The 27,773-nt window shown below is 44.9% G+C and overlaps 1 protein-coding gene across 4 annotated transcripts; it reads right to left on the reverse strand.

The window, feature by feature from the left end:
• Nucleotides 1–3,730: 3,730 nt before the first annotated feature.
• Nucleotides 3,731–27,682, reverse strand: VIPAS39 (VPS33B interacting protein, apical-basolateral polarity regulator, spe-39 homolog). Of its 4 annotated transcripts, none has more exons than XM_081510550.1 (20): nucleotides 27,596–27,682; nucleotides 24,510–24,602; nucleotides 23,769–23,871; nucleotides 21,873–22,016; nucleotides 20,728–20,766; nucleotides 20,307–20,371; nucleotides 19,517–19,573; nucleotides 16,408–16,467; nucleotides 15,381–15,414; nucleotides 14,770–14,872; nucleotides 12,773–12,800; nucleotides 11,386–11,459; nucleotides 9,680–9,755; nucleotides 9,105–9,239; nucleotides 8,477–8,518; nucleotides 8,069–8,158; nucleotides 6,797–6,883; nucleotides 6,136–6,225; nucleotides 5,620–5,724; nucleotides 3,731–4,728 (listed from the first exon to the last, which is right to left on the reverse strand). In XM_081510550.1, the coding sequence occupies exons 2-20, from the start codon at nucleotides 24,600–24,602 to the stop codon at nucleotides 4,708–4,710; spliced, it is 1,446 nt and encodes a 481-aa protein (XP_081366676.1). In that variant the 5' UTR covers nucleotides 27,596–27,682; the 3' UTR covers nucleotides 3,731–4,707. The 4 variants fall into 4 exon arrangements, with proteins under 4 accessions (XP_081366676.1, XP_081366673.1, XP_081366674.1 ...); XM_081510547.1 differs by having other exon boundaries at nucleotides 16,408–16,500; XM_081510548.1 differs by lacking the exon at nucleotides 20,728–20,766 and having other exon boundaries at nucleotides 20,307–20,413; nucleotides 21,867–22,016.
• Nucleotides 27,683–27,773: the final 91 nt, after the last annotated feature.

Raw genomic sequence — 27,773 nt, forward strand, 5'->3', positions numbered from 1 at the left:
CTAGATTTTTCTTTTTTTGCACACTCCAATATTGTTCAAATCTTAGCATTACTCAGGAGTTAACTTTTCAAGCCCCTCCTTTTTGTGTTCAAGAAATCAATGTGTAAATAATAATAAATAAAATAATAAACAATAGATACAATAAATTTTGGGGATCCGATGTACATCATGGTGACTATAGGTAACGATACAGCATTGTCTACTTTAAATTTGCCAAGAGTCGATCTTGAGTGTTCTCACCACACACACAAAAATGATAACCGTGAGAAAATTTTATTGAGGTGAAATCCACAAAACAGCCATTTAAAAGTGAACAATTCGATATATTCAGTGTTGCTCACCAACTACCTCTAGTTCCAAGACATTCTCATCCCGCTCCAAAGGAAACCTGACACTTATGAAGCAGTTACTCCCCTTTCCCACCCCACACCCACCCCCTCAGCCCTAGGCAGCAACACATCTGTTTCTTGTCTCTATGGAATTACCTTTTCTGGCTATTTCACATGAACAGTTGTTGTTGTTCAGTCGCTAAGTCGTGTCTGACTCTTTGCGACCCCATGGACCGCAGCACGCCAGGCTTCCCTGTCCTTCACCATCTCCAGGAGTTTGCTCATTTAAACTCACGTCCATTGAGTCAGTGATGCCACCCAACCATCCCATCCTCTGTTGCCCCCTTCTCCTTTTGCCTTCAATCTTTCCCAGCATCAGGGTCTTTTCCAATGAGTCAGCTCTTCACATCAGGAGGTCAAAGTATTGGAGCTTCAGCTTCAGCACCAGCCCTTCCAATGAATATTCAGGCTTGATTTCACATGAATGGAATCATACAAAATTCAACCTTTAATATCTGGCTTCTCTAATCCCTTTTCTAGGAGGGCTCTTAGGTCACTTTGCTCTTAATCTCTTTAAAAGCAAAGTCTCCAGCACTTGAGGTGAAGAGCAAACAAGGTCTCAAGTCTAAGAAATCCTTCCTTAGACCATAACAGTGGGTTGTGGTGAGTGCTAAGCCGCTTCAATTGTGTCTGACTCTTTGCAACCCCATGGACTGTAGCCCACCAAGCTCCTCTGTCCATAGGATTCTTTAGGCAAGAATACAGGAGAAGGAAATGGCAACCAACTCCAGTGTTCTTGCCTGGAGAATCCTGTGGATGAAGGAGCCTGGTGGGCTGCTGTCCATGGGGTCAGATAGAGTTGAGCACGACTGAAGCGACTTAGCATGCATGCATGCATTGGAGAAGGAAATGGCAACCCACTCCAGTATTCTTGCCTGGAGAATCCCAAGGACGGGGGAGCCTGGAGGGCTGCCGTCTATGGGGTCGCACAGAGTCAGACATGACTGAAGCGACTTAGCAGCAGCAGCAGGCAAGAATACTGGAGTGGGTTGCCATGCCCTCCTCCAGTGGATCTTCCCTGACCCAGGGATCAAACCCACATCTCCTGTGGCTCCTACCCTGCAGGCAGATTCTTTACCGCTGAGCCACCATAACATTGGGTGAGCCACTTGAATGTCATAAGTGATGTTTCCTGATCCAAAGGGAAGAGAAGCTCAAAACCTCCCAGCTCAGCACAAGGCACGGGTTGATTTGTACCAGCATTGGATTCGAGATCCATCCTTTACTCACACGTTCTTGAAAACGGGGATCTGCTGGTTGTGGCTTTGTAACCCATGCAGGTGGCTAGGCAGAACTACATTTTCTGGTATCCTTCGCCCTGTGTGTGTTTCCAGTTAGGGTGTGCCACCAGAGAGCTTTCCCTGCAGGACTGAAGGTGGACGAGGCTGGGGGTGGCGCTGTCCCTAGGGGGACTGCTATACCTTCCCCAGATCCTCCTGCCACTTCTCACACTCCTGGGCCACACGTGTGTTCAGCTGCATGACAAAGGTCACCAGCGAGCTGCCCCTGCAGTTCACCCACTTCATCAGGTTGGAGGGGGTGAGAACTGGCAGGGGTTTCAGTCCATGCATGGGCTCTGGCTCCTCCTCCCTCCCTTTTTATCCACCTTCCCTTCCACATCACCTGCCCTTCGGATTGCCAGCTGTAACCCCAGACAAGACAACCTTTCAGACTCTTTAACCAGCTGCCATTACTTGAGCAAGGTCAAGACCATGTAATGAATTCCACGTGGAGATTAGACAGACAGGTGGACTATATACTCCTAGAGGTTCTGCCTCTCTGAATGAGTCCTCATATGCTAGTTAAGTTACCAGTGTCTGTTTGAAGATCAGCCAATAACTTCAGCATGATTTTTGTTGTTGTTTTTTGCTGTACCTCACAGCCTGCGGGATCTTTGTTCCCCAACCAAGTATTGAACCTGGGATCTCGGCACTGAAAGTGTGCATTCCTAACCGCTGGACCGCCAGGGAATTCCTTTCAGCACAATTTAGCAAATTAAACTTCCATTTCTTCAACAGCAGGGCTTCCCTGAGAGCTCAGTTGGAAAAGAATCTGCCTGCAATGTAGGAGACCCCGGTTCGATTCCTGGGTAGGAAAGATCCGCTGGAGATGGGATAGACTACCCACTCCAGTCTTCTTGGGCTTCCCTGGTGGCTCAGCTGGTAAAGAATCTGCCTGCAATGTGGGAGACCTGGGTTAGATCCCTGGGTTGGAAAGATCCCCTGGAAAGGGGAATGGCTACCCACTCCAGTATTCTGGCCTGGAGAATTCCATGGGGTCGCAAAGAGTCAGACACGACTGAGTGACTTTCACTTTTGCTTCACTTTCTTCAACAGCAGAGGGTTGGGGGACTTCCCTGGTGGTCCAGTGGTTAAGAATCCACCTGCCAATGCAGGGGACACAGGTTCATCCCCTGGTCCAGGAAGATCCCACATACCATGGGGCACCTAGGCCGATGCACCACGACTGCATGCCCTAGAGCCTGTGCTCTGCAACAGAGAAAAGCCACCGCCACGAGAAGTTCATGCACCACAACTCGAGTAGCCCCCGCTTGCCACTACTACAGAAAGCCCCCTTGCAGCAATGAAGACCCAGCAAGGCCAAAAATAAGAAATAAGTAAAATTTTTTTAAAAAGTGGGTTGATCAGGAAGGGCACCAAACATGAGGTTACCTGGAAATGCAACGTGAAGAAGCAGATGCAAAGTGGAGGGCCCCAAGATGGAGTCTGATCCCAAGAGCAGGCTTCCTCCTCATTGGCACTGCTGACTTTGGGGGCAGGTTAATTCTGTGCTGTAAGGAGCTGCTTGTGCCCTGCAGGCTCCTCAGTGGCATCCCTGGCCTCTATCCACTAGACGCCAGTGGCTCCCTCCAGTTGCGGCAGCAAGAAGTGTCTCCAGATGCTGACATACGTCTCCCGGGGGGCAAAACTGCCCCCTGGGGAGCACCACGTTGCCTGAAAGCCTGCTGTCTCTGTATCAGCGTCGTCTTTTCCCCCTACCAATTCCCCCACTCCCCACAGAGTGGGGAGCACAGACTTCCACAAGCCCTGAGAGAATCGTGCCTTCCTCTCACAGATGAAGACAATGAGGCCGGAAAGAAAGGGACTCGCCCAGCACCACACAGCTTGTCAGTGGCAGAGCTGGGACAAGAGGCTGGGTCTTCAGCCGCGTTCCCTCTGTTAAGCACATGGCCCTACTTTGCCATAAGCACTGTTACTCCATAACCTGAGGTGTTAACAGGCCGATATATGCAGTCACCCAGGCAGGGTTATAGCGGTCCCAAGAGACAGGGCAATGATTTCATGGTTCTGCACAAAATAACCGGGAGGGAAAGAGAAGGCGCCAAGGAAGAAATGGCTTTATTAGGCGTTTAGGCGTGTCTGGGAAACCCAGGTCAGTTACAGAGAAGAAAGGCTCACGTTGGTACAGGAATACAAGACACAGGCATTACAGAGTATCCTCTCAAAAACCGACCATGAAACCAAAACCTCCCTCTTGTAGCCTCCCAGAAATGCTGCTGAGGTCAGCCTCGGTGAAACTTGCGGAAGCTCCTAGTGACATGAGGACGTGTGTGCAGAAAGGGAGAGCGCGCCCCAGCCCTGCTGACTCATGGAAGGTGGGGGGCCTGGGTGGGAGGAGGAGGAACGGGAAGGAGGGTGCCCTCATCTCCCGCACCAGGCTCCCCGGGGTGCAGGGAGAGAGGAACCACAGTTTGTCTGTAAAGGGAAGACCAGGCAGCAGAGGGGGGCGGGCCGGCTCTGCCATGAGGTGGCAGACTCTGTACAGTCCGGGATGAGGGTGCCTCCAACAGGTGTGGCAAGGCGGGCGGCCCTCCCAACTGGGGAGACAGCCATCCTGGTTCTGTGCTGACCTCCTGCAGAGCAGATGCCAGTGTCCAGCACCAAGTCCAAGGTTACAATGAACAGAGGGGAGTGGAGTGGCCGCCGATGACATCTGTACCTCTCGGTCTAGGAGACCTCCTTTCTGGAGCAGTCACTTTCTGCGGACCAAGAGCCATCTTGCCCAATATGGGCCCAATCTAGAAATTAATTCCCACCTTCATGTGAGCACCAGGTGAAGAGTCTCTCTCGTGAGGCAAAGCTTTAGATCTTGGCCCTGCGGTGGCAGTCCCTGGACAGAAGACCGGTCTGAGGCTGTCGGTGCCCACACGCTGGTCTCTGTCCCACGGGTAGCAGGCACTGCCTGCTGACGATGGGCCCAAGGGATGTGATGCTGTAACTCTCCCAAGAAGAGCACTCTCTACTTTCACAGGCAGGAAAGGAAGAAATGAGGCAGGCTGCAAGGGAGCTGATGCCACTTAATTCTTCCATCGAATTTGCTGGGGGAAAAAACAATGATCAGTTTTCACGGATCCCTACAGATGGGCAGACAGAATTCAATAAAACAAGGACCCCTGGTAGGTAATGTAAGGAAAAGACGGATGGAGCCGGCAGGCTGAGAAAAAAAAATTAACGTGGGGGAGAGGAGTTCATTTATTCAGAGACGGATTAAACACCTATTCTGTACCTTACAGGCCTGATTTAGGGCGCTTATCTGCTTCTGTCCGCCTCAGGACAGAGACTCAAAGATTGACTAGCTTCAGCTTGGGGTAGATTCCAAAACACCTAACTGGGACCAAAGCTCCACGTTAACAATAAGCTCAGCAATTCCATGCTATGAGAGAGGAGGCAGCTGTGTTCCCCGAGGAGCTAAAAATCAGGGGACACATGTACACCTGTGGCCGATTCATGTTGATGTATGGCAAAAACCATCACCATGTTGTAAAGTAATTATCCTCCAATTAAAATGAATTAATTAATTGAAAAAAAAAAAAGTAGCTAAAATCTACTTCACCTACTTCTCTCTTCCAATAGGGAGGTCACATCCAGCCCCAGAAAAACGCTCCAGTTTGAATATTCTGATTCTTTAACCTTTGTTTCTAACTTCCAGTGGTTAGTCCTTCTTACCTGGTAAGTTTAACAACGATCAATGCACCACAACCAGTGTCAGCCCTGGTCCCCAGACCACCCTGAGTCATCACACGTCTCAGGAGTGACTTCTGCCGTCCTAACCAGAGCTTCTGCCCTGTAGGCCCATAGGAGACCCTTATCAAGAAGACATCCACAGGCTGGGCCGACAGCAATCCCATCCAGGCCTTGGGAGTATGTGCTCGACGCTCCTCTGAGAACTGTCTCCTGAGCCCGGTGGAGGGCAAGCCGCGGCCACTCACCGAGCTGTTGAGGAGGGCATCAATCTTCTCCTCCTCGGCAGAGCCTTTATCCACCTTGCTCCGGTACGCGAGCAACTGCTGACGATCCTTCAGGTCCCGGCAAGTCTGTCACCAAAAGAGATGACAGTAAAAACCTCCGGTCAGCCCTCTCTAGAAGGGCCTCTTTCCTTCTGTCTCTCCCACTCTGAGCCGAGGTTCTGAGAGAAGCCAGGGAGCTGCGGTGGGATGACAGTGCACCCTCTGAACTTCACACTGAAGAGACGTCTGCAGAGGTTACATGGCTCGATTTAGTTCTATGAATTCTCTGAGTGCAACAAATTTATAAAAGCAGAGAGAACCCAGTCAGAGGACTGGGCAAATCGTATAGGAGAGCTGGTCTCCAAACTAACTCTTGCCAGACCACGCTACGCACCGAGTGGAAACTGACATTAGCACTTCAGGCTCTAGGACCTGAGACTGAAGCCTCCCACTGTCCACTGAGGTCTAAGTCAGGGCTCTCATTTCTGAGGGACTCACATCAATGACGACATCATGACACTTGAACTTGGTGGCTAAGTTCAACTTTGTGTCCACATCTTCCACCAGATTGACATATTCCTGTAATATCTGTGAAAACAAGTACTTCTGATTAATGATTCCCAGCCGTATTAAACCCAGAGCTCTGAAAGGTAGGGAAAAAATCCTGAAGAAAGCAAAGAGTCAGTGCCTGCTATCTACAATTCCCATCACGAACCACAGGACTAGGCCTGCAATGGGCAATGAGGCAGACTTTCTGCAGTAATCCACGTTCTCCCGGGAAGGAAGGGAAGGGCCCACTCCTCCTCATCTTGGAGCCAGATCCCTGTGCCAGCAACAGGTGTGCCCTGGGTCTGACCCCATGCTGCACCCCCTGTTCCTTGATGGCCTTTCTCGTTAAGTTCTCCTGTATCATTTGAGTAGTGTGTCTCCCTCTGGCTGAACAGTGGACACTCCTCAGAGGGGGTGGTCTGGGATCATACTTCTAAAGGCTGAGCAGAACTTCCTTCCCTGCCCTTTTCTAGGTCAAGGTGCAGTACAGCCATTATGTTGCCTTTAAGATAAGACCAGAGAGGTCAAGTTTCCCATTGCTGAGCAGTAAGAGGCTGAAAGTCAGGTCTCCTAGAAGGCCCTGTACCCGACTCTCTCTGGGAGCCATTACCTGGACAGGGGCACTGTTCTTGTGCAAAATTTCCACAACCCGATGGAAGCCAATGGGTGCTCTCTTCTTGGTGTAGCCCAGCCAGTTCTGAAAAAGGAAGACGGGGTGGGCGTGGGCAGGTCAGACAAATTTAACACACTCTGGGCTAGTCTATGTTTTGTGGTAGGACTAGCATAACATGGAGGTGAGAGTGGATGAATGGGAGGTGGGGGAAAGAGAAATGAAGAGAGATGAGTTTCAGAAAAGTCAAGGAACTCAGGAGGGTGGAAAAGAGTCAGAGGTATTATAAGTTCTTAGCTTGAATAGGCACAAATGCAGAAAAGTCTGAAATACAGCTAAATGAAATAGGCAATTTCCTTAACAATACTTGCATTGATAGTATGAAATTCTCTGGGTAGACTAATCCTACCCTTTACATCTTTATATTTATATAAATGTTTATTTGTAAATTCATGAGGAAAGGTCTGGAAAGCTACGAGTCAAACTTCTCACAGTGCTTGCCTTGAGGAAGGGACTGAGAAAGGAGGTGGACAGTTGAAGAGAACTTCACTTTTTACCCTCTCACTTCACAGCGGGTTTGATTTTGACACAGCCATGTACTGCTTTCATAGTTAGTGTTTCTAATTAACTAACAAAGGAAGAAAACAAAAACTTGTCAAACCCATAATGGAAAAATGGATATTTAAACTGCAAACCAACGGAGACATGACAACCGAATGGAATGCAAGATCCCTGACGATCTGGACAGCAAACAAAAACAAACAAAAAACAGCTCTAAAGAGCTAATCAATTTATGTGTATTACAATATTCTTTTTTTTTAATTAGAGGATAATTATAATATTGTGATGGCTTCTGCCATACATCAACATGAATCGGTCACAGGTATACATGTGTCCCCCACTTCTTGAACTCCCTGATAATATTCTTATGTTAATGTTAAATTTCTCGAGAATAATAATACTATGGTTACAAATGAGGACAATGCTTAAGTAGTTAAGGTATTGTGATGCCTGCAGTTTACTTTCAAATGTTTCAGCAAAAGAAAAACACATATAGAACAAGAGAAAGCAAACGTGGCAAAAAAGTGAATAAGTTCGTGAAGTAGGTGAAGACTGTTAATTATTCTTTCGGTTTTCTTTAGGTCTGAAATTTTAGAAAATAAAATGTTGAAGGAAAAATGTCAACCAGTAGCTGGAACCTGAGTCTCCCAGGAGGCGTGGGATGGCAAGACAGCATCTCCACCGGAGCGCCAACAGCCCCAGGGCACCCACCTTGGTGGTAAACAGGGCATCGACGTCATGCCAGGCCCGGAGCTTGGCGCGAGCAGCCAGCGCTGTCAGCACGTACTGTTTGTCTGGGATCTGAAAGCAGAGGCCCGGGGAAATTAAGAGAAGCAGAAATGCATCAGGGGAGGGGCTTGAGAGTTCTGGAAAGACAGGCAAAAATATTCCCTGGTATTGACTCTGCCCCTTACAATCCACAAACCTCTCAGGTCTCCAAGGCCCAGCACTGCTGTAGGCTATTCAGTTAAGGGCTTCCCTCATTTCCCACAGACTCACTCCATTCTCCCCTGAACCCTGAATGTCAAGGGACTTACTGCACAGGGTTACAAAGCAACATCCACTCCACAGAGTGATTCTGATACTACTTTTACTAAACACTGACGAATTTATATCTACCTTAAATGTCTTCTTCAGGTTGACTGGGCTGCTGAATGTCCCCTAGGATGAAAGTGGAGAAGGAATCTTGGTGTTACTGACTCTCTCAAATACCACCAATCTCCTGTTTTCTTGTCCGCTAGCTAGACAGTCTACATTTCACTCTGTAACCATTTAAACCTGGAAATTAATTTAAGAGAAAAGCTCTATCAGGTCTAACTGGACATCACCATCCAGCTTAAGAGCACTAGATTAACAGGTATAAAGTATTTCCCAATTTTTTGCTAATCCTATGATTGTTACGATCATGTCCACCTATGGGGTCATTAAAGTTGCACCTCTTCAAAACAATTTTTTTAAGTATGCACAGGTAACTACCCTCTGCTGCTCTTCTCTACCCCGTGGGAATCCATCTGAAACTCTGGGCCTCTGACCAGAGACGCTTACAGCACCAGCACTGGTCAGGCAGATGTGTTCTGGGGCAGGCCAGCTCATTGGAAGCCATGCGAACCCCTACAGACCTCTTTTCTCCTCTTGGAACGCTTTCTAGGTGGACTGCCAAGAATGATGTGCACCCACTGTAAACAGAATACGCTGAAACACAGGCTCTGAAGGATGCCCCTGTTCAGTGAGAACGTGTGGCCCGCACCTCAGCCTCCGTGTAGTGGTAGAAGCAGGAGTAGAAGAGCGTCGTCACCAACGGCATGTTGAGGATGGACGCTTTGCGCGGGTGCTTCCGGAAGACCTCAGTCTGTCCCGCTGATTCTAGATGCCGATCGTTGGCCTGTGGTGGAGTGAACCAAGAGAAAAAAAAGAACGGTGTCCGTGGAGTGGAGGCAGGAGAGAAGCCGGTAATACTAGAGCGGATGTGTTTCCTACCCTAGAAAAGAGGCGAAGAAGAGAAAAAGAAAGAAACTGCCGAGGATGGCCCGAGGAGCTTCAGATCCAGAAAATGATGATCTAAGTTGGATGGAGGAAGACCAGAGAAGTAGTGATGAAACAGAGCTCTGGGATGAAGAGGAAATAGTTCCAGATTAACAGCAACTGAGAAAAGAAAAGATGCCTGGAGACAATGGAGGGAAGGCCACCATGCAGAGAAAGAAAATGAAAGACTCTTAGAAAGGGTAACCGGAAATGACACACGTGGGCACAGCGGAAGTCTAGCTGCTGAATGGTACAGAGCTTTGGCACTGAAGCAGGAAGAACAGAGACAAGGATTCTAACCTCGATAATGATCTGCCGTTCCAGGAGTGTGTAATGGTCTTGTATGTGTGCAGAATCTTCTGCTGAAAATGGCAAACTGGGAGAGAGGGCAAGAAGGTTAGCACCTCATTCTCTACTCAAACAAGAAGCACGCCCACCTAGTCCAGGCCACCACTCTAAGTGTAAGATGCTCACGGGGCTTCACAATTCTGACCTCAGTTCCCTTTAGAGCGTCCCTGAAGGGCAGAGAAAGTGGGAGATAGAGGTGACCTCTGGCCGGGATTTTATACTTAAGGTTTTGCCACTTAGACAGGGAGCCTTCAAGTCCACGAAATACATATAGTCACTAGTGATTCTGCTGAGGAGTGAGGCGGAATCCCCTCGTTGTGGGCAGTGCGATGACTGATGAACGCGTCACTCAGCCAATGAGTGGGCCTAGCCAACTGCCCATCATCCACATCCCGGGGAGGCTCGGTGGTTCCGGTCACTGCCTAATGTCAATGCTGAACTGTCTTTCAGGAGCACTGACATGTTGGCCATTTTTTAATGCAGAGTAATAAGGTAAAACTCAAGTTACAGAGCATGGCAGTATGTCTGTAGATTGGCAAAGATCTCACGAGTTCTACTTGATGTCAAGGGTCCCATCTTTAACACTACATTATATCCTTCCACATGAAGAAGTTGACAGACAAACAGTGTCTTGCCTAAAAGTCACTTGGCAAGTCAATGGGTAAGGCCAGGAATAGAAGCCAGATTTTAAACGCCTAGTTCCCAGACCTTCCTTCAGGAAGTACTGCCTTATTCCTTTACTCCACTCACTCCAGAAGAATTCTGAAATTCAATTACACTCTCCCAGGTAAGTGTGAGCCCACAGCCAATTTTTAGAAGCAATAAAGAAGACAGCAAAAGGTTCCAGTTACCTCAGTATTCTAACTTCTCTCTTTGTTTACCAGAGGCCATAAGACATACTGGCTCAGTAGCTGCTAAAGTTAAAAGTAAGGATTGTACTGACATAAATTTCTAAATGCGAAACCTGGCAATCATGTCACTTGAGGAATGACTGAAAGAACTGTGACCACTGAACCTCAAGTAAGGTCTACTGGGTGGACTCTATACCTGTCTTGAAAGATAAACAGGGAAGCAAGTTTCAGCTCAATATAAGGAGGCATTTGCAGTAATAAAGGTTGTCCAACAACGAAATAAGCCACTTCCAAGAGCAATGTGTGCCCCACCCCTGGAAGAACAGTATGTGGGTCTGGTTTTCACAGGGACTTATACTCTGGATAAAAGCTGAACTGAATCAGTAGTTCTTGGACTGTGGGGTTTCAAGCACTGGCGACACTGAAAACAATATATAAGTAAGATGTTGCCAATTTTTTCTTTTAATACATTAGGTCACACACACAAGAAACTTAAAACTCATTTTTCTACCAAAAAGTGTGTGTGTGGGGGATCTCTGATTAAAATGCAGTCTTTCAAATTAAATAAATTTAGCTTTAGGAGAAAGCTCTCTACACTGTCTTTATTTTTCTCAACTTGTCACCAATCAGTGAAAACTCTATGGGGGAATAGTTTTTGGAACCACTGAATGAGATGATCTTTAATCATGTTTGTATGACCCACTGTTAGCCTCTCCCTGCAACCATCTATCCATTCTACCCTTTTTTAGTCTCTTCATTGTTCTGTATAACAGTATTGATAGTGAAAAACATTTCTCCCCCACTTACCCAATGCATGTCTTAAGAAATTCTTTTCGTTTCTCAGGGTCCTGAATGTTTAAGTGCTCTCGATAATGGGACAGCTACAAAAAACAGAGAACTTTGAGCTATTTCTTTTCCTCAGAAGGGTGAGTTAGTTCTGTCAGTAGGTTTTTCATGCTTGAAAGCTAAACTCTTCATTACCAGAGATTCTTCTGGGAATAGATGGCAGAGGGGTGGGGGAGAAGAGTGATTCAAAATTATTATCTCTAACTGCATTATCCAGTACAATAGCCACTAATTTCAAGAAAAAGTTCTTCTTAGGAGATTATCCTATTCTGTGAGGATAAACTAAAAGCAGACTATCGGGTTTGCCAATTTCAAGGTTTATAAGGTTGGAAAACTCCAAATTCATATATAACAGCATGCATGATAAATCACCTTCAATTCCAACAGAACAGAGAATATGAAGAAAATATGAAAGCTTTAGATAAAAATGAGTTACCCAAAACATATTTTCTTTCACTGATTAATCAAACTTCAAAACAATGAACTATATGAATGCTATCTGAAGAAAATTCCTTATAGTTTTGAACCAAAAAAGCTTTTCAAAATGAGTATTACAGATTCCTAATCATTTTGAAGAGATTAAGATAAAAGGTTTTGAGATTTTCCCACACCTTGAGTATTAAGTACAAGTTCCTTTTACAAAATGTTACTGAAAAACATTTTCCTGAATTATCTTCTGGTGTGCAAAGCTTAAAAATATATCACCACCAATGAGTGGTACAGTGACTAAAAGAACAATTCTGACATTGATGGCAATGAGAAATCCTTACCCTTACACGATAATGTCAAACCTTTAAAATAGATTATTGAAGTTTAAATAAGAAAATTACATTTTTGGTAAAATTTCAGCTTCATTCTTATATTACAAGAGTTTCGTCTACAATGGTAAAATCTGTCCAAAATCAACTTTAACGCTTAGTCATTGAGCTCTCAGCCAAAATGTGTACTGGGTGCCCTACCAGAAGCTTGACCGATCTTCCTTCATGACCTGTATCTGATTTCTTATCCCTGTTGGCTTTCAATATTGTCTTTAGTATTAGAAGCCAAAACCCCAAAGCTCCTACAAATCAAGAACTAAAAACAACTAGAAATTAAGAGACAAATTCCAAATTGACCAGGCCAGTTTTCAGTTATTTTTCTTAAAAATTTATTCAGAAGCCCAATCAAAAGAGCATATAAAGAGACACAAAACAGTACATCATCTGGATTGTTCTCAGGCTTCCCAGATGCCCCTCTCTCCCAGATATAACCAATACCAAAGGAAAGGAAATAGTCAATCAGCGTGGTGGGCTGGGTTTTGGCTTAGACTTTTTAAAGAGGTCCCCAACTGAAACGAAGCCACACTTACCGCAAGCTCTTCTGCTCTATCTAGGAACCTGGGGAGAAGCAGAAGGGAGCAGGGCGTTTTTATCTATTGATGCGCGGCAGTATAACCTCACAAAACAGGATGAGTGTTCCAGGAGAAACATCATCCGAACTCATCTGCCTCCATACGCAAGATAAGCCCCTTCTCTTCTCAAACTCTCTACCGTCAGCAACCCCTTGAGAACACGTGCCCCATCTACCGAGCTGAGTCAAGAGCAGATTGGAAGACATCGTGGGTGCTAGTAACTCTGTAACATCAACAGGTCTGACAGAAAGGCTCAGAGCCTCCGTGAAACCTTAGCCCACAGCAGTCTTCTGGGTTTTTTAAAGATGAAAACACTCTCCTCTGTCAGTGTCTTGGAAACAGACTGTTTACACTATCCTCCTCTGTTGCTTTCTTTTTTATTTAATTTTTAGCTTTGAGGGGTCTTCACTGCCGCAGGTAGGCTTTGCCCGGTTCTGGTGAGCGGGGGCTATTCTCTAGCTGCAGTGCGCAGGCGTCTCACTGCAGTGGCTTCTCCTGGTGCGGAGTACAGGCTCTGGGTGTAAGGGCTTCAGCAGCTGTGGCACACGGGCTTAGCTGCTCCATGGTATACGGGATCCTCCCACACCAGGGATGGAACCTGTGTTCCCCGCATTGGTAGGTGGATTCTTAACCACTGGACCCAAGGGAAGCCCTATTGTTTTCAGGTACAGCATACGATGCATTTTGTCTCTCCCCAAAGGTGGTAAGGCCTTGGAGAACAACGACTTTTGTCATCTGATTCCTTTTTAATTCTGCAAGGACCACTATAATTAACATCACTACTTTGGCATAGAGGTGATGCTTAAAAAAAAAGCCTTGTTGGTTAGGACAGAAGGAAGGAAGGAAAGAGGGAGGGAGGGAGGGAGGGAAGAAAGGGTTGGGGGAACAGCTCGTCTTGAACACGGTTTCTACAAATTCCAGGCTGACCATCTCTAATCTTGACCCTGACCATGTGATCTGCTCTCCCCACTTGAGTCTTCAGGAAAGCTCATCACTGTGCAGAAGCCACTGGGTAAATAAAGTTACCTTGGGCCACACGTCAGCCTAAACAGAGGCTCCAACCCCTGCCCTGACACTGAAGAAAGAACATAATATACCTGTTTTAAGCTAAGAGTGGGAAAAAGTCCCTAACAACTGAAATGAGATAGGGTGCCCCCACTGCGCACCCCCTTCTCCAGGCCCCCAGCAGACATGCCTGCTTCTTGCCCTCTACCCATCAGAACCCGACCCAGTCCCACAGGGCCCACTCAATTCCTAATCACTCCCATGAGGTTCTCCTCAGATATCCTGATTGAAAATTGCATTTGCTTCTTCCGCTCTTCCACTGCACTTCTCACTGGCATCACCCGGGAGCAAGTAATAAAGGCATCTTTAGTCTCGGTCTTTTGTAAGAAAATAGTTAATAAATATTAATACCACAGACTAAGCATTATGCTGAGCGCTTTACACGCATGAACTCCTTTCACCTTCATAATGACCTGTGAAGTAGGCAACATTACTTCCATTTTACAAACGTGAAAACTGGTGCTTGGAGAGGTTGAGGAACTTGTTCAAGGTCATGCTATGAATTAAGCGATGGAGATAATATTCAACACAGGTGCTTGACTCTGGAGCCTGATTTCTTAACCACGTGCTACATGGTCACTTTATTACAGGTTGTGGTGCAACATTAGTTATCCCATCACATTTCTTTTTTTCTTTCTCTCTTTTCAGTCATGCCACATGGCTTGTGGGATCTCTGCTCCCCAACCAGGGACTGAACCTGGGTCCATGGCAATGAAAGCACCGAGTCCTAACCACTCCCCCCAGGTAACTCCCCCATCACCTTACTGTATCTTGTTTAACAAGCATTTCCAGAAAAAAGGGGCAGTGTCTTCTCTCTCTTTGTAGTATCGCCCAGAGTGCTCTGAACTAAGTACTTCACAAACTTTACAGACCAGACGACCAGTTCTTACCTAAAGAGGTCCAAAAGCAGCTTCTGATCACCTATCTCCTTAAGGAAGTGAATGAGATGTCTCAGGGCAATCTGCCGCACCTCCAGCTCTCGGAAGAGGATCTCTGGTAAGCAGGAAGAAAGGAGTTAGATGGGGAAAGGTTAAAGCCTATGACTCAATGGGAAATCAGCACCCCCAGACTCACACATTCTTAACAGGATCTCCTCCAAGTCCATCAGAAGCTAGGAATGGTTTACGACGGTGGCCACCCCTGTCTCAACCCACCAGCAAACACTCCAGGGCCCAGGGCAAGGCGAAGCCTTCGTGTTAGCTTTCAGTTCTCACCAACCCAACCAGCAGGCCCTGAGCGTGGACCTTCACTTCCTCAAACCAACACAGCCATCTGCCTGTGCAGTAAATGAGGGGCTTCTTAATTACCGTAGCTATCACTTTAACGGAGGAGCAACTGCCCTCAGGGATGGGATGTGTACTCGGAAGTCTCAGGCCCCCCCAAGCTGTCCTGAAAGTAGACCTGATGCTGGTGAATTCTGGTATTAAAGCCACGAGACCACTCTCCTTTCAAGTGTAGCAGACATCTTGCTGACTGAAGATTTCCCTCAAACCACGCTCACCTTTACTCAGCGTCCTCTTCAGGAAGATCAGAACCTAGAGGAAAAGAGAACCAAGAATGAATCACCCTGTGTAACCTTCCAAACACGAGGCCCTGTCTGAGCACCTGACGACTAGGAACGAGGCCAGCAACTCATCAGGAACCTTGGCAGGTCCAGACAAAGTGTTTCTCTATGTGATGAAAGGACAGGTGATGGACATATGGAATGAGGTCTGTCTTGGGAGTCCACACACCCTTGCCCCTAATGGCAAGACACTTCCCTCCCTCTGTGAGAGGGTACTCTCACATCTCTCTGCCTTCAGATTATTTTTGAGGACACGAAGTAGCCAACCTACCACTTCTGGGTCATAATCAAGAGTGCCACACACAACACTTGTTCTGCCAACTGAGCCTTGAGAACATGTACTTCTGATAATCTTCTACTTCAAGAGGAAATCCAGTGTCTCTCAGTTCAATTCAGTTCAGTCGCTCAGTCGTGTCCGACTCTTTGCGACCCCATGAATTGCAGCACGCCAGGCCTCTCTGTCCAACACCAACTCCCGGAGTCTACCCAAACCCATGTCCATCGAGTCGGTGATACCATCCAACCATCTCATCCTCTGTTTCGTCCCCTTCTCCTCCCGCCCCCAATCCTACCCAGCATTAGGGTCTTTTCCAATGAGTCAGCCCTTTGCATGAGATGGCCAAAGTATTGGAGTTTCAGCTTCAACATCAGACCTTCCAATGAACACCCAGGATTAAAGATTAATGTCTACTTGACATTGACCAACAAGGACCTACTGCATAGCACAGAAAACTATACTCAATATTTTATAAGAACCTATAAGGAAAAAGAATCTGAAATATATATATATATATATATATTAATACATATAACTGAGTCACTCTGCTGTACACCCAAAACTACAACATTGTGAATCAACTATATTTCAAATAGATAAATAAAGATTTTTTAAAAAAAATCTATCCTGATTGGACTTTCAGAAACTGATGAAAGCCATAATAAAACAACAAAAGGCACAACTCACTGCAGTAATGACGTTTCCATCATGCATGCTTACTGCTTCTTCTAGGAGCTGGATCTTGTCCTGTAAGGAGCGGAACCTTTCCAGTGAGCAGACCTGCCAGATAAAAATAGAACTGATGTGCAAGGAAGAGGACCATTTCCTATATTCCTTTGTCACTGGATACTGAGGAAGAGTGAGAATGACCTGAAATATCCCCAAGGCATGCATGCATGCTCAGTTGCTTAGTAATGCCTGCCTCTTTGCGATCCCATGGACTGCAGACAGCCAGGCTCCTCTGTCCATTGGATTTTCCAAACAATAACATTGAAGTGAGTTGCCATTTCTTTCTCCAAGGGATCTTCCTAACCCAGGGATCAAACCCACATCTCCTGTATTGCAGGCGGATTCTTTACTGCTGAGCCACCTGGGGCTTCCCAAGTGGCACTAGTGGTAAAGAACTGAGCTGCCAATGCAGGAGATGCAAGAGAAATGGGTTTGATCTGTGGGTCGGGAAGATCCCCTGGAGGAGGAAATAGCAACCTGCTCCAGTATTCTTGCCTGAAAAATTCCACGGACAGAGGAGTCTGGTGTGCTGCAGTCCACGGGGTCGCAAAGAGTCAGACACGACTGAGCACACACGCTGGTCCCCAAGGAGAGCCTCTTTCTTTTACACAGCAGCCCCCACACTCTATAAGCCAGGAGGTTCCCACCACCCCCTCTTGAGTTCAGCTTTATGCCCTAGAATATGCTAGTGTCCTGATGAAGGCTTGCCAAAGTCAACAGTGATCTCACTTGCTCTCGTTTGCCTCTTTTTTTTCCCCTTTTTTAAAATCTGTTTTTGTTTGGTTGGCTGGTTGCTTTTCCAAACCCTTGTGTTGAGTGCCAATTTTCAATAGATCGCAGTGAGGGAGCCGCTCTGCTACATATGAAAGCCGGATCCAGAAGCAGGTCCTCTAGAAATGGTTTAGGACGAGGTTCCTCAGGAACATGTGGTGCGTGACAGGCGAGGCGGTGGCCACCTTTCCGGCCACACCCTGTGTCCCAGGATGAAGGGCTCTCTGCACGGGGACTCCTGAGGCTCTGCGGTGTTTGCCACACCACAGGGGATGCGCCTGGGGTCCACTGGAGGGGACAGCAGGGGACTGGCTATCTGAGGCCAGCTTTTATTTCTTTTTAATTAACTTATTTACTTATTTTTGGCCGTCCTGGGTCTCAGTTGCTGCGTGCAGGCTTTCTCCAGTTGTGGCAAGCGGGGGCTACTCTTCATGGCATTGCGCAGGCTTCTCACTGCAGTGGCTTCTCCTGCTGTGGAGCACGGGCCCTAGGGCACGGGCTGCAGCAGTGGCGGAGTGAGGCTCCAGAGCGCTGGCTCGGTAGCTGTGGCACACGGGCTTAGTTGTGGCACCTTCCCAGACCGGGGATCAAACTCGTATCTCCTGCATCAGCAGGTGGATTCTCAACCACTGGACCATCAGGGAAGTCCCAAGTTGTTCTCTTTTTAAAGAGGCACAATTTATATCATATAAAATCTACCCTATCTAAGTGTATAATTCACTGAGTTTTGACAAGTAAATAATCCCATGTTAACAACTACCACAATCAAGATACAGAACATTTCCATCACCACAAAAATTTCCCTTGTCCATTCTGACAAGGGATTTTTTTTTTTTTTAATTTTTATCCTTCCTACACTAGCAGATATTTAGGTTATTCCTGCTTTAAGGGTCATAATAAATAAAGTTCCTATGAACGTTTGTGTACAAGTCTTTGTATGAACATATTTTCATTTCTCCTGAATTGTAAATGTCTATTAGTGATTAAATTAAATGTGTGTTTAATTTTGTAAGAAACTGTCAGACTCTTTTCCAAAGTGGTTTCACCACTTCACCTTCCTGTTTGTAGCATATGAGAGTTCCAGTTGCTTTGCATGCTCCCAATGCTTAGTATGATCAGTATTTTTACACTTAGCCATTATAGTGACTATATAGTGGTATCTCAATTTTAATTCACATTTTCCTGATAACTGATAACGTTGGGCATCTTTTCATGTGCTTATTGGCCATTCACACAGCTTTTGGTGATATAACTGGTGAAATCTTGAGCCAATTTTTAAATTTGATCACTTATCTTATTACTGAAGATACTTCATCATTTTATATATACATATTCTGGAGAAAACACTTCACAGAATGTATTTTACAAATATTTCCTCCCAGCAATGGTCTTTTCATGTTTTTAACAGTGTTTTCAAAGAACAAAACTTCTTAATTTTGGTAAAGTCCATCTTCCTTTTTTGTCTGATGGTTTTTGTATGCTTGGTTAATAAGTCTTTGCCTAACTCAAGATCACAAAGACTTTCACCTAAATTTTCTTCTAGCTTTATAGTTTTAGCACTTATTCTACTATGATCCATTCTGACCCAATAATTATTATGATATCAATTCTCCCAAAATTGAAATACAGGTTCAATGCAATCTCAGTCAAAATGGCAGCAGCTTTTTTGTAATGCTGACAAGCTAATATGGAAATATACAGGATCTAGAATGGCTGAAATAATTTTGGAAGAGAAGAATAAAGTTGAGGACCTTATATGACTTGATTTCAAGATTAACTACAAAGCTACAATAATCAAGGCCTTGGTAATGGCATAAGGATAGACAAAAAAAAAATCAGTGAACCAGAATACAGTCTAGAAAGAGACCTACATATATACAGTCAATTCATTTTCAACAAAGGCACCAAAGTGATCAATGCAGAAATGGATAGTCTTTTCAACAAATAGTGTTGGAGCAAACAGAAAACTATATGGGAAAAAAATGAACGTCCATTTCTACCTCATACCATATATTTTGTATTAACTCACAATGGATCACAGACCTAAACATGAAAGATTGCTCTCACTCTTAAAGGCACTACTTTTCCCTCTCATCCATCACTCTTTTCCCACTTCCCCATCAAAACACTAAACCCTGGAGAATTAGAAATTTTGCAGCTAAATTGCCATCTTAGTGGAATGATTTTCCTCCTGAAAATCATTTCATTTAACAAAACTAAAGATAAAGGCCAAGCTGCTCAGCTTCCAAAAAAAAAAATTCGAATTCCACAAGAATTCTCTCCCCAGGGCCCTTACCTTGCCCTTCCGGAGGCGCCGCACTGTGTCACTGGGGCTCCAGTCGTTGCTGTAATCCTGGAATATGAGCAATGCATGAATTATAGGAAGTTAAAGGATCAGAATTCAGAATTATCAGTGCGTCAGCTCCTTACCTCATGCTTACAGTCTTAGCCCCTAGAGGGGAAGTATTTTGTGGAAGAAGATGGATGAAAAAAAACAAAACTAGGATGGTCTGGTCCTGAGTTTCTTAAGCAACCAGGACAGAGATGATACAGGCAGGAGGAGTTGGATCAAAGAGGGAACGGATCAACTGACAAAGCTGGCAGCCCGACATGTAAGTGGTTCAGAATTTCAGCCCGTAGAGGCCATTTTGGGACTCTAATTAATGGTTTTGCTGACAGAAGGAAAGAGAGAAACATGTTCTTTTTTTGGACCTTATGATATTGCTTTTTCCTTTTCAGTCAATTTGCTTTTTTATGTGCTTCATGTGAATATGAGCTCCACCAAGCTTCTAGACCACAGTGACGATCAAAAGTTTCAGAGCACAACCTAAAAAATGTCAGTATAATGGATAAGGCAAGTACGCCAAGGCTGAATCGGAAACGAAAAATTTTGAGTTCCAGTTCTACCATGTAACTAGCTGTGAGACTCCTGGCAAGCTCTAATGTTTAGAGATCCAATTTTCTCATTTCTAAGAGGGGTTTAAAATAATACCTGCTCAAAGATTTGGGAAAATCAAGCAAGATAACAAATGTCAAAGTACGTCAAACTGTGTACAGTGTCATGATCATCATAAGATATAACTCACCCTATACTCCCCCTTGGGTCTCCCCACCTCTGGAGCATAGCTCTTGGCAGGTGTGTCTGACAGAGCTGCAAAAGAACAGGCAAGGGACTGAGAAGGACACCATCTTCCTGCCATTCCTTTCCTCCACTGCTTCCTTTGCTTGACTTGTGGGCTCCTGAGGCATCTTTATGGCCCAAAGTAGGGAAACCCGAGTAGATCTCAGTTCCTACCCAAAGACAGCATCCCTAGATGCTACCCTTTGACCCCACGGCCAGAATGGTCTCAGCCTCCTTATTCAGCATCAGAAAATTCCTCTAATAACGATGATAGATTCAGAAGAAGTGTCATCATCTAATTATCACTTGTCCCCATGACTCCCCAGGCTGTACTCCAGATCAGTAACATCCCCCACAGTAATCAAGAGAAGAGAGTCCATGCCTACCATCAGAGAGGGACTGGAAACTTCCAGGTCTAGTTTTCCCTAAAGGTAAAGAACACATAAGACCGACAGTTAAAGTCAGAGCCATCCAGACTCAGTTTAGGACGCAGTGTATATAGAACCTTTTTGTGAAAATATGAGAACTTAAGGCCTAAAAAAGCTTTTATTCAACTTCAGAAATTTGAGGTACCATGGAAATAAAAGGCACTGAGGGACTTTTTCTTTTAATTGTGGTAAAATACACCTAACATAAACGTCACCATTTTTAAGGAGGATACAGTTCAGTGGTAGTAAGTACATCCACACTGTACAATCATCACTACTATCTATCTCCAGAACTTTCTGATCATCCCAAACTGAGACTGTACCCACTGAACAATAACTGCCTTTCCTCCTTACTCTCATTCCCTGGTGACCACTATTCTACTTTCTATCTTTATCTACCTGACTATTCTAGGTATCTCATAGAAATGGAATCACACAGAATCCTTGTATGTCTGGCTTCATTCACTCAGCATAATGTCCTCAAGGTTCATCCATGTTGTAGCATGTATCTGAATTTTAATCCTTTTTAAGGTCGCATAATATTCCATTGCATGTACATGCCACAATTTGTTCATTCATTCATCAGTGAATGGACATTTGGGTTGTTTCCATATTTTGGCTACTTTGAATCATGGTGTATAAATACCTGTTTAGGCCCTTACTTTGAATTCTTTTTGGTATATACCCAGAAATAGACTGCTGGATCATATGGCAATTCTATGCTTAATTTTTTGAGAAACTGCCGAACTGTCTTCCACAGTCTTCTGGTATCTTCTACATACAGGCTGTACCATTTTACATTCCCACCAGCAGTGCACAAGGCTTCCCAACAGAAAGGCACAGGGGTAGGGAGGAATTCTGACCTAGACAAATTTCTTCAGTATGTGTCACAAGGTTAATGTCAATTTTGTTTATCATGTTTTAGAAACCCAGTCCAACCCCTCTGAATTTCCCTCATTTCTCCCCCTTTCTGATCCCTAACGGCTAGCTCCAAAGACTATTATACTTCAGTATCTTTTTCTTACAGAGTAAATGAAAATCACAGTCTTAGTGGTTTTTCAGAAAAAAGAAAAGGGCTCTGTCCCTTTAAGCATCACTCTTACCTCTAAAAAAGCTGCTCAGAGAGTAGGTAGAAGCAGGTTTGGGTAGTTGTGCATAGGTGGAGAAGCTGTTTCGGTTCTTCAGCTGTTCACGCTCATGGCTTGACCCGCTATTACCAGCAGTCTCTTTGATGGACCAAGAGATACCTGCGAGACAGTAAGATGTAGGTCAGTCATTCTCATCCAAAATAATGCCACCACATCCAACATGCCAATAAACTCTAAAACTTTTTATCAGAAGCCCTGGTCCCTTGTCAACATGGACTTAAAATATTGGGGCAGGGAGAAAGAACAGAATCAAATAGGCCAGTCAACAGAAAAAGCAGGCAAAGGAAATGAATCAATGGATCAAAGAAAAGGGAATACAAGTAGCTGTTAAACATATGAAAAGGTGCTCAACCTCACTCTTAATAAGAGAATTACACAAATTAAAAGTACACTTAGGACTTCCCTGGAGGTCCAGTGATTAAGAATCTGCCTACCAATGCAAGGGGACACAGGTTCAATCCCAGGGCTGGCAAGATCCCACAGGCCATGGAGGAACTAAGCTCACGTGCCACAGCTACTGAAGACCGTGCACCTAGAGCCCATACTACAACAAGAGAAACCACCGCCATGAGAAGCCTGTGCACAATTAGTAAGTAGACCCTCCTCACTGCAGCTAGAGAAAAGCCCACGCAGCAACAAAGACCCGGAGCAGCTGAAAATAAATAAGTATTTTTAAAAAGCGCACTGAGATACCACTTGCCTCCTATAAGATTGACAAAGACCCAAAAGTTTGAGAACACCCTGTGCTGTCAAGGCTGTGGGGGAAAAAAGAACACTCTGACACTGCTAGGTGGGAACGCCAATTGGTGCAACATCTAACCAACACAGATGCAAATACCCTCCGCCAGCAATTCCACTCTAGGAACGGAACTTTCAGATACTCTTATATGGGCAAAACACAAGGTCACTGACAGCAATATAAACAACAGAAGATTGGAAACAAACTAATGCTCATCAACAGTGGACTGGTTACATAAATTATGAGAATTCCATACAGTGTATACTATGTTGCTATTTTTAAAAAGGGAGAGGAGAGAGAAAACTTGGAAAGATCTTCAAGCTGTATTATCTAGTGAAAAGACGAGGGTATAAAGTATGCCACTGCTGGTGTAAAAAAGGGGGTTCATTTTCCTATATGTAGTTCCACAAGCAAAAAGGATCTCTAAATGAATACACAGGAAGCAAAACAACAGCGGTTGTTTTTTGGGGCAGGCAGGGCCTGAGAACTAAGTAGATGCATGACAGTGTGGGAGGGAAACTTTTCTCAGTACGCCTTGAATACTTTTTGCTTTTTAAATCATGTGACAGTATTTCCCATTAAAAAAAAAAAAAAAACCTTTAAAACTATGCTTAAAAATCAGATGGACCCAGCAAAGGTGTTAAGTGGTATTACAGAACGATTAGGCAGTGGGACTTCGTGGCTAAGGAAGTCAGTTCTGCCAGGCAGTTGTGAGCATTTAAGTCAGCAATTCTCAAATATGACTGCGTATCAGAACATTAGCAGTGCTTATTGTCATTTGAGACCCCACCCTACCCGCCACCCCACAACCAACATCAAGACCTACTGAAGCAGAGTCTCTTGAGTAAAGCCCAGGAATCTAATTTTAACGAGAACCCCAAATAAGTCTGAAATAGCCAGCCAAACATTAGCCCTAGGACAGCAGACCTAGATAGCCGTATGGAAACTACTGCCGTATTTCCCCAAGTACCCTCTCCTGGGTTAAATTTCCAGGTGTATGCTCATCTGAAAATAGTTTAGCCTCGTTCTCTATCCTGACAAGTACTGAGGAGACTTTATGAGTGCTAAGAACCCTGAATAATTAATCCCTTCCCAGGGCCTTTCGTACTTACTTCCCACAGGTTCCCCGGTCCAGCTGACTCTCTCCAGGTCATCTTCATCATCGTCATCCACGAAGTCTCGAAGGCTATTCACTGCCCGCTTGGATTCCTTTAACTGCGGACAGACATCAGGCAGGGTGCTCAGGCAGTCACCACTTCTCACCTCTCCCTCTAACAGCCAAGAAGGCCGAGGAACTTGGACTTGAGAATGGCCAACATTTTAATCTTTCTGCCATCGAAAGCCTAGCCCATTAGACGTTTGCCAAGAAAAGAAACTGCTATTTAGCCAACACTGGAGTCCAGTGGCAAAAGGTTAGGACGAGTCAAAGCCGCTTTTGAATTCTAATCCTATTTCTGGTATTGACTTGCTTTGTAGGGAGTTTATCCATCTCTCCAAAAATGAATGTTTCCCCCATTTGTCAAACAGACACGATAAAGACAAAACTCCCAATCCAGTTCCTCCTTCAAAAATAATAATTACATCGCATGATAAAAGACTTAGGGTTCTTGAAAACAAAAAAAAAAAACAACAACTGAAAGAAATCAATCATCTTAAGAACGTAAAGGAAGCAGGGCAGAGAGTTGGCTTTTACAATTCCTCTCCTTTCCCAGGGTTCTTCTCCATGAAGAGTCTTCCAAAGATCTGACTGAAAGCACTGCTGAGCCTAATGGAGACAGGTTACTGAGGATGCAAGGGAAAGGGTACACAGTGGAAGGGGGTGAGAACTTCAGCAACTGTTCACGGAAACTTACCTGTGAGAGCTCATCATCTTCGTCATCAAAGGTGAAAGCCTTGAACTTGGAGCTATTCCAATACTCCTCCTCATCACCCTTTGTCCGATTCATCTGGAGGGAGAGGAAGAGAGATATATACTGTATGTCTCTTTCTGGATTCCCCTCAAAAGAGCTCCAAAAGCTTTGGGTTCCTGGACTACCAACTCCCTGCTCTAGTCAGGGATGCATGAAAAGTGTCTGGTGAAGAAAATACTGAAGAGGCCACATAAAATCAGATCCTTGGGTCTCCAACCAATCCAATCACACTTTTGATTGTCTGATAACCCACAAATAGTCATTCATTCCTAGAGCAGCTACTTTGTTCACAACACTATCTCAGGCACTCTGTCAAGTGTTTTATTATGTAAGGATATCTGAAGTACAAAACACTGTCCCTCTCTGAAGGACCCTACAACAGAGTATAGAGCATATACCTTTTCTAATTTACACACTCTCATGCGTGCTAAGTCACTTTAGTTGTGTCCAACTCTTTGTGACCCTATGGACAGTAGCCCACCAGGCTCCTCTGTCCACGGGATTCTCCAGGCAACAATACTGGAGTGGGTTATCATGCCTCTCTCCAGGGGATCTCCCCAACCCAGAAATCGAACCTGTGTCTCTTAGGTCTCCTGCACTGGCAGGTGGGTTCTTTACCACTAGCGCCACCGGGGAGGCCCCAGTATAAGTATGTATAAAGGTAAAAGTACAAAGCAGGCATGTGTTACAAGAATGCATCATGAATTTTGCTGAATACACAAGGTTAATCAAAGCATGAACAAAACAGATAGTAATTACATTCATGGACTCAACATCAATCTGTTTTGTGCCACCTCTCAGGCCCTGTTCTGGGCTCTGGGAATACTGCAGAGAATAAAAACTCACAGACGTCTTACTCTCACATGTGCTTCTTGAATTCTTGAAGGCAAGTAAGCAACTAAAGGAAGCTAAATTAGCCTGCTTGTAACTTCAACTTCAAATCATGACTAATTTAATAACAAGTACTGGCCAAAATTTGGGAAGTGAGGGCATGGCCAAAGAAGGAAGTCTATAAAGAATCAGTCAAAACATGACAAGTCCCTCTCATAACTATTCTAAAATTAGATTTCACCCTGAAAAAAAGTTTTGCCTTAGAATCACAAACTAAACTATCCATGGCAACTGGATTAGAGAGAAAACTGATCTAAGCCAAGAACCAGGTACCAAATTTTTCAGTGCCAAAAATAACTCCAAAGGTTACAGAGAGTCCAATTCTAAAGAATGAACTTGCTTTTTCTATTTCTATAGCACCTTTCTCAATAGAAGCTTAAGAAACACTCACCATGGCAGACCCACCGAGACTCCCAACGGCCCTTAACACACTCTGCCCTCACTCAGTGTGTTGTCAAGGGATCTGGGAATGGCAATGCAGGCTGAGAATTTTTTACCATCTGATCCTCTCCCATGGCAGATATCACTAACTGATTTCTACTGAACCCAGACATGGCTTAAAAATCCTTTTGTATACTTAATGCAGTAAGTAAAATCAAATACAAAAGCTAGCAGAAAAAAAAAAAAATCATCCCTTATATTGCAATAAGCATAGGCTTTGTAGTCAGGCAGATGAATTCAAATGTCAGTCTCTCCAATTCTCAGCAACCTGGGGTAAATAATCTTACTTCTAAGCCTTGGAGAAAGTGACAGGCAACCTCACAGGGTTGCAGGGAAGAATAAACAGGAGTCAAGAAAGAGCTAACAAAAGTCCCCAGTATAAAGTAAATACTAAAGGCTAGCTCCTTTTAGTGTAGGATATCTTTTACCATCTTTCTATCTCTGCCATTTGTAAATATGGGACTTAACAACAGAAACACACCTGGTAAGACTATTGTGAGGCTGAAGCCAGTGAACCACATGGAAAGCACATGTGCTGACACAAAAATTTGTTTAGTATTAATTTTTATTAATAAATCAATATCTTGGAAAAAGCTAAAAGATATTTCTAAGCATTCCTAAAGTTTAAAATTTTGATACAAAAACTCTGAGTAGCCATCACAAACACTGAAGGTGTCCACAGAGCAGGTAAATGTCCACGGTACAGGGGCCAGTTTATAAAGCCTCAGAACAACTCTACAAAGTAGGCCTAGCAGATTCCATTTCACTGATGAGGGAAATGAGGCACAAAAGGATTAAGTACCAAAGTTTTTAAGCTAAAGCTAGCTGCTGCTATCCAGGTTTTCTATCTCCTGGGTCATTTCCACTCTGATTTGCATGGTCCTTTTATCACTCTAGGGAAAACTGAGGGCCGGTCATTACTACAGTATCTACAGATAGGCATAGCATGGGTCTTAACAAACCCTGTAATCCACCAGAGGATTTCTGGAATCTTAACTTTTCAAAGGCAGTGGACGCTTGACACTAATCTGTACTTTTAGCGCTAGTCAGAACGTATACTTCCTCAGCAAATTAAAAAGACAATGATTTAATGGTTCTAAAATTTATAAAGCAATCAGGTACAATTTTAAGAGGGCTGAGAAAAGTGCTTCCAAGTGATTTAAAACACTTCAAAGGCTTGTCCCTATCACTTGTTTACTGAGATCCCACCATACAGGGCAGTAGATCTGAGAGAAGAGCAGGAATACGACAAAGGAAGGAAAACGACTCGGCTAAAAAATATCTACAACCAACACGCTCCCCGCCTGAGGACACCGCAGAAACCAGCTCTGAGAAGTTAGATTCGGACTCATTTATCATCTTTCAAAGCCAGGCCTACACAAGTGAGGTGACGAACTGAGACAAGGAAATGTGGATTAAACTAGGAAGACTCTGTGGGCGAAGGGTCCAGGAAACACGGATCCACCGCAGAGGCCAGAGCCCAGAACCTTGGTACAATAAATGCTTGTTCAAAATCAGTTGTCTGGGCTGGCTCGCGGCCCCAACCCCGAGTGCAAGCCCAGGGATCGCCAGAACTGGAGTTAACAGTCAGGCCAAGGAGATCGAGAGACGCCTCAGATAACGAGGGGAAAGGATATGGATGCGGAGAGGCCGGACTCGGCCAGATAAGTAGCGCAAGGGGTTTGGGACACCCTCACCTCTTCCACACCGAGCCCTCCCTCTCAGGTCAGCGTCAGACTTCGCCGCCGCTGGTCCAGCCTTTCTAGACAAGCTGTGCAGCATACAAAAGGGGAGGAAGGGGATAGTCCCGAGGAGGGGGCGGGAGGGCTGGAGTGGGGGTGGGAACCAAGGGTCGAGACAGGCGCCGCAGGGCAT

This window comes from Giraffa tippelskirchi, chromosome 7, assembly GCF_054371585.1.
Source record: "Giraffa tippelskirchi isolate mGirTip1 chromosome 7, T2T-mGirTip1v1.2.pri, whole genome shotgun sequence".
NCBI classification, from domain to species: domain Eukaryota; kingdom Metazoa; phylum Chordata; class Mammalia; order Artiodactyla; family Giraffidae; genus Giraffa; species Giraffa tippelskirchi.

What these genes read in the sequence shown, in the direction of transcription:
- VIPAS39 (XM_081510546.1), bottom strand. Translation starts at nt 24,602, where the DNA reads ATGAATCGGACAAAGGGTGATGAGGAGGAGTATTGGAATAGCTCCAAG. An exon ending in GACCGGGGAACCTGTGGGAA is followed by an intron (nt 22,017 to 23,768) that starts GTAAGTACGAAA and finishes ACTGTCTCGCAG; the next exon opens with GTATCTCTTGGTCCATCAAA. An exon ending in ATGCCCTCCTCAACAGCTCG is followed by an intron (nt 4,729 to 5,619) that starts GTGAGTGGCCGC and finishes TTTTTCCCCCAG; the next exon opens with CAAATTCGATGGAAGAATTA.